At 38.2% G+C, this 11,519-nt stretch overlaps 1 protein-coding gene across 4 annotated transcripts in view; it reads left to right on the top strand.

Annotated features, from left to right (window-relative positions):
* Positions 1-11,519, top strand: part of PLA2G4A (phospholipase A2 group IVA) — a 148,615-nt gene that overhangs the window by 115,876 nt on the left and 21,220 nt on the right. For 3 of the 4 annotated variants that reach the window (XM_029935171.1, XM_029935173.1, XM_029935172.1), the window contains 2 exons: positions 862-1,104; positions 8,916-9,100. In XM_029935171.1, coding sequence (XP_029791031.1) covers positions 862-1,104; positions 8,916-9,100 — 428 coding nt within the window. The remainder of the gene's footprint in view (positions 1-861; positions 1,105-8,915; positions 9,101-11,519) is intronic. The other variant, XM_029935174.1, reaches the window with a different exon arrangement.

The following is an 11,519-nucleotide window of genomic DNA, read 5'->3' as shown; positions in this document are numbered from 1 at the left end:
TTTTTTCATTTTTAAGCACATGCTTAAATTACATGCTTTTAAATTCCATACTTTGCAAGATAAAATGACTGTTTATGGAGTGCTTATTGAGCACCAAATATGTGTGTTGAATGCCTGTTTTCAGGTGCCTGTTCTCAGTTTGCATGATTTCTGTATGTTTACTAAACAGGATACAGAAGGCAACTTAAGTAATGAGAGGAGAGGATTATCTACTGTGGAATTTCCGTGTGTGTGTGTGTGTGTGTGTGTGTGTGTGTGTGTAGCCAAGTGAAAAGGGGAGAAAAAACTAGGGCAGGAAGGAGAAAGTAGAAGTTTGCCTAGAAGTCTAACCATAGACCAAATAACACATTAAGAACAGAACCTATAGGGGCACCTGGGTGGCTCAGTCGGTTAAGCGTCCGACTTTGGCTCAGGTCATGATCTCGCAGTTGGTGGGTTCAAGCCCCACACTGGGCTCTGTGCTGACAGCTCAGAGCCTGAAGCCTGTCTTTGGATCCTGTGTCTCCCTTTCTCTCTCTCTGTCTGTCCCCTGCTCATGCTGTCTTTCTCTCCCTCTCTCTCTCTCTCTCTCTCTCTTTCGTCCCTTGCTCATGCTGTCTCTCTCTCTCTCTCTCTCCTTCGAAAATAAATTTTAAAAAAGAACATAACCTGTAGACTGACAGTACGTAAAGGGTATAAAGTAAGGACAAATTAAGAACAAAAATTATTAACTGAAATATTTACTGCATTAATTAATACAAGTAAATGTTTGTTAATTCAGAAACCATAGAGTTTCACTGTTATTTTAACGTTCAGTTGCCCAAAGACTTTTTTAATGGATTTGGGAATCTACACAATGTTTTTTTTTTCCTTTTTCCTTAGGCACTGAAAATGAAGATGCTAAAAGGGAATATCAAAATGATAACCAAGCAAGTTGGGTCCATCGTATGATAATGGCTTTGGTGAGTGATTCAACTTTATTCAATACCAGAGAAGGACGTGCTGGGAAGGTACACAACTTCATGTTGGGCTTGAATCTCAATACATCCTATCCAATGTCTCCTCTGAAAGACTTTACCACACAGGAATCGCTGGATGAAGATGAATTGGATACAGCTGTTGCCGGTAAGCACACAAAACATGATCGATGGAAGCTAATTCAGGAGATCTGCATTCCTTTCTAGGGAGAGATGCCTTTTGATCATTATCAATATTTATTCATATATACTCAGTTACAGCAACATCCATGTAATGTGCGAAGGGCTTCAAATTACTGTTTTTTAGAAGAAGAACATCTGTTAGACAGGAAAGGGCATAGTTATTTCAGCATAGAAAATTTTAATTGAAACATTGAGGAGGGACCTTAGATCCTCTATGTATTGGACAGGGTTCACTCAGAAAACAGGAAACCCTCTCCCTTATTTAATTGAAAGGGGTTTAAAGTAGGGAAGTAGGTGTTTACAAAATTGTTCCAAGGCTTGGATGAGCTAGCTCCAGGCCGAGCTCCTAGAAATGATTCCAAAAACACTTTAGAATTACCCCAACAAACACCCACACAACTGTGCTTGGCAGTAGAAATGACATAAATGTAGCCTTCGTCCCATTTCCTCCTTTGACTCTCATGTGGGTTTTTCTCCTTGGCAAAGGACAGGTATCAGCAGAACCAGTGCTGGCAGGGATTCTGGTAAAAGTGGTCCTTGGGTGGCTTGCCCGCTGCCACACAGTAGTGCATGCAACCCAAGTACTTGAGACAGAATGGAGTTCACGAGTCTCAGTGTCCATCAGGCTACAGAGTGTGCCCCTCCAGTTCTCAGACAGGTTAGGTAACTTTCTTAAGGCCAGCTGGTAAGAACCCACTCGCTGGGTGTTACTTCCCCAAATTCCAAAGAAAAATTCCCTTTATGCTTCAGGTCCATGCATGTTTCAGATTAAAAGTTAAATTTGCCTTGGTGACTAATCAATACATAGTAATCTCTCTTCTAATGATCCTGTCATCTTAAATCTTTCTACTACATCACACCATCATTTTTTCTGTTAGCTGCCCAGATGCCATTTCCCAGTCATTTCTGCCTAAGGGTATCAACAGGGTGCATTAGAAACCTAAGTGGAATTTTTCCAAAAACCTTGCTTCCACTCTTTCAGTAAGCATCAAATTAGGACATGGCTTTAAGTTTGGTTTAAATTTTTTCATAGTCCTGTTTCCATTTGTTGCTTGAGCTTCAGGGAAATTGCAAAAGCAGAAGTTTCCCTTGTTGTTTAAACAACAGGAGTAGAAACTCCCTATATACTTGACATTATGGGTATGGCATCCAAGTCTAGGATGTGAGGTATGGTATGATTATATACCTGCAATCCAAACCCTTTCATATATTAGCAATGATAAAAGTCTATTTGTGATAAAATCAACATCCCATTTGAAAATTCATCCAAAATTAAGAAACAAACACTGGACCATTTATCAGTGACATTATTTGTCTCGTGGCACATGATTATACTTACTGGATTATAACCCCCATTAAATACGTCTTCCTTAGATATTTAGGCCTTATGGATGAATGATGAGAGGCTTAAAAAAAAACTTAGTCTCAAAGACCATTTAGAATTAGGAAGAATCTTTTGTTACATTCCACTACAGAAAAGGGAGATCAAACATTCTCCAAATAGTTCCAAAATTTCTCAGCTGAGCTAGAATGGGGTCACAGACCTCAGCATTGTTCAGAAGTTTTTCCTTCCTGCTACAATCCATGTTTCTGTTAGTCATTATTCTGCTGATGTAAAATGGAAGTTTCCTTTCTGTGTACTATATTACATCTGTTTTATGTTATTACTTTGATAGCATTTACCCAGCATAGCTCTGTGGTTTGCACAGCATGAATTCTGCATGCTGCGTTTTAACAACTTCCTGGTAGTTTTGCAATATTTTATGTAGATTCAGAGGCATTAGGGTTGCTAGATCAAATATAGCAGGCCTACTTAAATTTGAAATTCAAATTATATATATAGTGTAAGTATGGCCCTTGCAACATTTTGGGACATACTTGCACTAAAAAATTTTTTGTTGTTTGTTTGAAATTCAAATTTAACAGCATCTTGTATTTTTAGTCAATACATTTAGTAACCCTAGGAAATGTGCGCCTTTCATTATTTTCACCTTCTTTCAAATTGTTCTTCATTTTCATCTTCTTTCTTTCCTTTGTTCACGCATTTACACAGAGTACTTGCAATGTGTTTGCTTCTAGAGACCCAGTGATCAACAAGACAAATGTAATTCTCACCCTCACAAAAATTAAAACCATTTTTTGATCTTTCCTTAAAGTTTTGATTCATAGGAGGGATTTATAAACTATAGTTAAGAATAAGAGAAAAGTCTGGGGCGCCTGAGTGGCTCAGTTGGTTAAGCGGCTGACTTTGGCTCAGGTCATGATCTCACAGTCCATGGGTTCGAGCCCCGCGTCGGGCTCTGTGCTGACAGCTCAGAGCCTGGAGCCTGCTTCGGATTCTGTGTCTCCCTCTCTTTCTGCCCCTCTCCCGCTCACTCTCTGTCTCTCTCTCTCAGAATAAAATAAAGGCATAAAAAATTAAAAAAAAAAAAAAAGAATAAGAGGAAAGTAGAGTAACACTAAAACCCTGATTCTGGTGGGGCTGTGTGACCCAGTCCTCACTTCTCTCCATAGTACTTGGAGAATACAGTTGTGTGTTACTTTATCTGATTTCTTTCTTTATTGGGTGCTCTTTGAAAGAAGACTCATGGATGGCTCTCCTAAAGTAAAATGAGGAAGCGGAAGTATTGATCATCTCAAAATACTGTATTACATTGACTAACCATTCTTTTGTTGACCTATTTTGGAATGTTTTAACCTAAAATTGTTTTAAACTAATGATCTTTGGAAGGAACTTTAAATTTATCTTTTTGTGCTGTATCTCTTAAAAGCTCTATTTCACTCACTTTTTATTGATCCAGTTGAAAAAATGTACATAGCTTGTTGACTTTAGTCAAGAAGCCAGTCAGGTCAGTGATGAGCTCATTCAAATTTATAATTCACAGATTAACATTGCTAAAAATGACTGCGGTTTAGACTGGATTTGCTAAATCAATTTGTGCTTTTTCAGACAGGTCCTTACTAAGGTAGACTCTGTTTATCTTCTGGTTATTTGCAAGCTTTAGACTAACCACGTATGTGGAGCTAAAAGTTAAAAGATGTATCATAAACTGCAATCATCTTGGTTCATAAAGTCTTCATGAGAAGTTCTATTTATTATACAGTTTAAAATACCGTAACTTAATTAAAACGTTGAGTTTATTTCTTTTATTTTTGTACCCTACCCCTATGCAAAAAAAAAAAAAAAAAACAGAAATCTTTACCTTATCTAGATACTGCATTAGGAAAATCTTACATTTTAGTTTGCCTAGGATGATTTTCTTTATACAGATAAAAATTTGAGTATCTTAAAGTTAAAGCAATCTCTTGACCTAAACTGAGAAAAAAAAATAGTGCAGTTTTTGTGCTTATTACCTCACCTTGCAGACAATCTTTTGAAAATAAGAGAAATAATAGGGTTAGGGAACCCCTCTCATTTGTTTACTTCAAAATAGTTGTATACCTTTAGAACCTAATTTTGAAGAAGCTGTCCATTAGTCATGTGACTTCTTTCCTGTTTACTTTTGTGTTTATGCTATTCACTGTGACGCATACCATCTGGAATAAAAAACTGAGGCATGAGTTAATTGAGGCCAGAGTTCAATACACAAACAGCCAAACATTGTGGTGCATCATAAATCGAATCTGTGTGATGTATTTATAATGACTGTTGCAGATATCCGCAGCTGAGCTGCTTTAAGGAGGAGGCACATAATTTGAGACCTCAGCATGTTTCTGCACCTAGCGAATCATGATTAACTCATTCACAGGTTTAGAAACCATGTGGGCTTTAGGGGATATTCCTCGGTAGTGACATTTATCAAACTCCTACGGCATTCTAGTGGATGTTATACAATAAATCGGGTTCAAGTTCAAATAAATTTGGAAAAACTAACAACTCCGTCCCCCTCGTCACAATGCAGCAGGATCCTCTGATGAATTAAAGCAGACTGGCCTACTTAATGTGGCTCAAGTCTACGACTTGTAAAACAGACCTGCTTACATTTGAATACTGGCCAGGCCATTTCTTAGCTGGACAGTCTTGAGTGGTTACTTAGCATAAGCCTCTGTTAACAATGATAGAAAAGTAGAACCAAACTAAAAACCGACAGCCCTGACCCTATTGGAATCATAGGGCCGCGAGGTTGCAGCGATCCTCACAGTTTATTCCTTATAAAATAGAAATAGCAGTCTACTTATAAAAGGGAAATAATAGTGGTATCTATCTTAGAGACTTGCTGTGAGGATTAAATAGCATCTTCATTTAAAAGGGCAGTTAGCCCATGGCACAGTAAGGAGAATAGAAAACACACAATATAATTGGCTACTGCTTTAAGCTGTTGGAAGTATATTTCTCAAACCTATTTGATCATGGAACTCTTATTTTGCATGCAGAACGTCTGTTAATATCTTGCAAAACGGTGTTGTTTGCAACACAAGTAAGAAACACTACTTCCTGTCAGTTTATTTGGAAGGGTAGAAGTATGGTGTTTAGTTACATGCCAGAGCTGGGGATTGGTGCACATAATGATGTGTCTCTCAGGGATTATCCTGGATATAAAAGAGGAAAAAGGACTCTACAAGTTTTATGATGAGAAGGAGCAAATCAGACAGAATATGAGAGGAATGGTCTGTTTGGTAATCTTTTAGCTAAGCTTTTAAAAAGCACTAAGTTTATGAAGCCAAAGAATAATATTTGTAAACTATCATTTTACTTTATTATAGTAGGGGAAAATCACTGCATTGTCAAAAAAAATAGTACCACTAATATGATTTTAAAACTTTTGTGTTTACTTGTCATGAAATACACATATTAATGTGGTTTTAATGATTGACAGATGTATGTGTAGTTAGCCTCTCTACATTGTAACTATTACTTTTTAAGTTACCCATTTTATCTACTTTTTCTTAATTGTATACATTTTTTATTTTAGAGAGAGAGAGTAAATGCAAGCTGGAGGGGGCGGGGAGGGAATTGCAAGCACTCTCCACTTTCAGTGCAGAGCCCAACATGGGGCTTAATCCCATGACCCTGGGATCATGACCTGAGCCAAAATCAAAAGCCGGACGCTCAACTGACTGAGCCACCCAGGCACCCCTTAAGTTATCCATTTTAAGCCCTTTCAGGTTGATGGCCATGTCACTTACTTAAGTAACAACATGATCCTGTCCAGAAGGCTTAGACCTTGTGGGCCTGGCTTAGGATTCAGACTGTCACTGTGTGAAACTGGACCTCTTAGGTTTTAGTTTCCTTAGCTTTAAAATGACACTCCTAATATTTTAAGAGTCCTATAGGGATGATAACTATCATATATGAAATTCCTAGTACATTATAGACCCTCAAGCTTTTAGGAGAAACAAAAATGCCCAAATAATGAATTTCAGCTCTGATTAAAATATTTAAAAACTAAAAAAGACAAAGACTCACAGTTGTTCACCTTTAAAATGTTCGCATATGTAATTTTTAAACAATAAGAATTTCAGAAGAATAAATCTTAAAATCACATGTGATAATATATGTATTTTTCCAGTTTCTGTGATGGATAGAAATTTAGAATCTTAGTTGGTAGCAAAGTACCTTGTCACCACAGTCCCTACATACTTGATAAGAAAAGAGAATTAAAAATAATTATTTAAAGGACAATTTCATTTTTCTCTCCTTGCTGGCCTATGTATTCGGTTTAGACATAGCAAGACTTTTTTTTTTAACTTAGCCCACCTTTTCATTCAGTTATATGACTTTATTCTTGTCTAAACCACTCCCCCCATAGCTTTTTTTTTTTTTTTTTTAAGAATATTTGTTTGTTTATGGCCATTCATTCACACTCTCTCTCATTCAGCAGTTCTGGACAGTACAAATCACTTTGCTATAACCTCTTTTCTACTTCATTAATAAATACACTAATAATATATTTGTAGCATCACTTGTTATTCAGTATTTTAGGGGTGAGAGATTTTAATAAGTATGAGAGAAGAAAACATATGACTCTGTGTTAACTGTAGAAACTTAGAAGGATAATAACATATTCTTAACTAAACCAAAGTCTAGTTTGGAACTGTTTCAGTTCATATGGAATAAATGTCTAGGCTAATTGTCTCATTGGTGCTTTACAGCTTTTAATGATGAGTAGGATTATGGATTTAATGGAACAGTACGAATTTAAAGATTTACCCTCCCTTTGGATCTCTTCCCCTTAAAAACGTAATAATAAAATTTACTGTATAGTCGGTATCGTTCTTACTTAGAAACATGTGGAGGGAACTGACACGCAATGAGCCCCCACCATGTGCTGCACGTTTTCCTGGGTAATAGTATTAACTACGTTTTTAGGTGATTCTATAAACACAGGCTCGTCTGACCCTCTAGTTGTTATTGTTGTCTCTATGAAAAGGCTTGCCAAAGGGAATTTAAATGCTTTTTCAGAGATCGAAATGCATGTCTAGTGTGAACATCTTCCCTCCGTTCTTGAGCTCCGCCAGCCTTCTTCAGGGAACACGTGTGAAGACAGGGAACAGAACAAAACAGTTACATGTCCCTTCATTCAGCTCCAGTCACTGCAGTTCCGACCACATTCGTTTTTCCTGGGAAGTGAATGTGGAGCACAACACATAAATGTGAAGAGTAGCGTGTTACCATTTTTTTTCACAAAATGAATGATTTCTAGACCTGGCTTTCTTTCAGATCCTTTGTCCCCTTATTCCACTCCCCTCTGATTCTGTAGCCACACTGGACTTCTTGCTGTTCCTCAAACTTACCAAGTTGGATTCTGCATTAGGCACTTTATTCTGGGTCTTTCCTCTCCCTGGAAAAAAATATCCACCCAAATCTTTGGCTGGCTAGAACTGGTCTTCTCAAAAAAGTCTCTCTCTCGATTATCCAACTGAAATTACTCCTATTCTATTACCCTCGATCACTTTCTACGCTGCATTTATCACCACCTGAACTATTTATCAGTCATGTGCTCTATTCGACCAGAGTTCGCATCTTGTTTAGCACCTGGAATACACCCCAAATATTAGCAGACAATACATGTTTGCTGAATGTATTGGCTGAATTATTTCCTTGGACTCCCATTAGGGAGATGCAGTGTGGGATGCATTCAAACACTACCACCCGCCCCCCCCTTCCCGTTCTGTCACTGTAGAGATTAATGTATTTCATCCTTCATTTATAGATACCGTCTACCTCATATGTCTTTTATGACTTAAAACAAGATAATGTATGAGGAAATGTTTTTAAGCCAATAAAGACCTAGGTAACATGCGGTAAAGCTGTTAAGGGGGTACATGCTTAGAGTTAATGCCAGGGCCTAACTAAGCACTTCCCATGCATTGTCCCACTTCATCTTCATAGCACCCTTATTTGATTCTTTTACCCTGACAGTACAGATATGGAAACTAGGAGTTAAAATAATAATTAATATATAGTTGCTAAAGCTGAACCCCTGCCCAGCTCTGTCTCCAAAGCCTGAGGACCTAACCGTATAAAACTTTATTCACAAATTTACATTAAAAATATTTTGGGGGCACCTGGCAGTCAGTTGAGCATCGACTCAGGGTTTCAGCTCAGATCATGATCTCATGGTTCGTGAGCTTGAGCCCCAGATTGGGCTCTGCATTGACAGCACAGAGCCTGCTTGGGATCCTCTCACTCCCTCTCTCTCTACCCCATCCCCATGCACTCTCTCTTTTTCCCTCTTTCAAAATAAATAAATATTTTAAAAGTGTATATTTTTATGTTCTAAATACTGTTAAATGGTCATTTAATGTATTCTTTTCTTTCTTCCCTTTTTAAAGATCCTGATGAATTTGAGCAGATATATGAGCCTCTAGATGTCAAAAGTAAAAAGATCCATGTAGTGGACAGTGGCCTCACATTTAACTTGCCCTACCCCTTGATCCTGAGGCCTCAGAGAGGAGTCGATCTCATTATCTCCTTCGACTTTTCCGCACGACCAAGTGACTCTAGTCCTCCATTCAAGGTAAGGCGAATTTATACAGCATCCCGTTATCTAGCATGTTCATTTGTATGCCTTATAGATGTCTTAGTCCACTTCCCTCCAATTTCTTATCCCTTTAGCCCATTTTCTACATTATTATGAGTAATATTTTACAAACACAGATATGATTTAATCACTTCTGTCCTTGAAGAAATTTATAAAATTTAAACATTTAAAAAAGAAACTTGTAAATGATTTCCCAAAACCCACATTAAAGCTCACAGTCTTCAGCAGAACAAGAATGATGCAATGTATCTGACATTCACGGAAATTAGGCTGAAGTTTGGGTGTTAGCAAGTAAAAGATCATTAAAACCATGCCAAGGGAGTATATACTCTTAAGAGGTCATACAATAGTATCTTGAAGAGTCAACAGCAATTATCAGGAGGAAATAATGAAAATTAAGGAATTATACAGTGTTATGAAAACCAGTTGAAGATCTTCAACAACTAGGAAATCATCGGTGGACTGGACAAAAGCAATTTCAATAAGGTTGTGAGGGAAGAAATCATACTGCAGTGATTTGAAGGAGGAGTGAAAGATATGAAAGTGGAGACAATGCTCTGGACTGTCCAGGGAAGAAAGAGACGCACTATCTGCAAGAGGATGTGGGGAACAGGAAAACTGTGTGTGTATGTGGAGAGATGGGTTGTTAATAGAAGAGATTTGAGGGTGTTTAAATGCTGATGCGTGGGAGTCATTAATGAAGATGTTATTGGAGAGTGGAGAGATGACATATATGATAGAGTCACAGCCCTGGGAAGCTTACAGGGGTGAGGAGTGCAAAGGAGTTTAAAGAAGAATACAGGTAAAAATAGTATAGAAATGTCCATATTGGGATAAGAGGGGAGGATTTCTCTGTTAGGCATGGAGAGGGGAAGTTAAAAGTACTCATCTGGTGACTTCTCACTTTTGTAGCAATTCGAAGTCAATGTTATCTATTGTGGGTGGAAGGGTGGAGGTGGTGGAACCAGGGTCATGTGTTGAATAAAAGTCTACCTCTGAAGAAGTGAGAAAAAGTTCTAAACAGCCAACATAGATTGCTCAGCAGCACTCTGATGTCACCCACGTGGGACTATGAATATTGTTCACTCTTCATGGGACACCTCAAGCTTTCTTTAGACACATCCCAAATGGTCTTTCTTAGCCTCCACAGACCTAGTTTCAGTACAAAGGACTTAGTAGAGTCTTCTAATATGGCAGTTTTTGTGGTGTATTGTCTGTATCTGTTTACATATATATCTCTTCCACTCTGAACTCCTTGGGAGCTAGAACACTATTTTCAATATATGTTTTGTTTTAATCATTGGGCTCTTTTTTTTATGTCTTTTTATTTTTGAGAGACAGAGAAAGACAGTGTGAGCAGGGGAGGGTCAGAGAGAGAGGGAGATACAGAATCTGAAGACAGGCTCCAGGCTCTGAGCTAACTGTCAGCACAGAGCCTGATGCAGGGCTCGAACCCACGAACTGTGAGATCATGACCTGAGCCAAAGCTGGACGCTTAACCGACAGAGCCACCCAGGTGCCCCTGATCATTTGGTTCTAATTGTATTATAAGTGCCAGCCAAAGTGTAAGTAGGTCATTTTTTTGTTGGTGAATGAAGGAAATTCTATAATCTATGCTCATTTCATAGATTAAGAAATGGAAATTCATAGAAAGTAAGTTAAATAGTCCATGATCTCCCAACCAGGAAAAGTCAGTGATAATCCGGGTCCTCTGGTATCTGCATTCCTTTCTCTTATAGTATGATTAAACTGCTCTCAAGACTAATAGTGGCTGTCCTAATAACTCCTTAATATATATAAAGCCTTATATTTTAAAAATGCTTTCACATTTGATTTTTTTAGAGGCAGTTAGTGGTATTCTGATAAGGAAACAAGGATTGGTAAGATAGGCAATTTCATCATATCCTCACATTAAATAAGATAATGGGTAAACAAACCATTGCCCAGGACCTGGCTAGGGAAGTGCTAGTTAAGAAGTGGTCTAGTGGGTTGTTAATTGTCCAATTCTTGATTTCAGTTCAGATCTTGATCTCCCGGTTCATGGGATCGAGCCCCGCATGGGTCTCTGCACTGATAGCATGGAGCCTGCTTGGGATTTTCTCTCTCCCTCTCTTTCTCTGCCCCTCCTTCACTTGTGCCCTCTCTAACTCTCTATCTCTTAAAAGAAATAAATGAAATAAAATAAAAAGGATAATGAGTAAACAGAACATAGCTCAGGACCTGGCTAGGAAAGTGTTAGTTAAGAAGTGGTTAAGCTGTGGGACGCCTGGGTGGCTCGGTCAGTTAAGTGTCCAACTCCTGATTGCCACTCAGGTCGTGATCTCATGGTTTATGAGATCAGGCCCCACATCGAGCTCTGTGCTTATAGAGCAAACCTGCTTAGGATTCTCTCCCC

The sequence above is a fragment of the Suricata suricatta genome, chromosome 3 (assembly GCF_006229205.1).
Source record: "Suricata suricatta isolate VVHF042 chromosome 3, meerkat_22Aug2017_6uvM2_HiC, whole genome shotgun sequence".
NCBI lineage: Eukaryota > Metazoa > Chordata > Mammalia > Carnivora > Herpestidae > Suricata > Suricata suricatta.
Note: the sequence above shows the minus strand (reverse complement) of the source record. Positions and strands in the feature narration are given on the sequence as shown.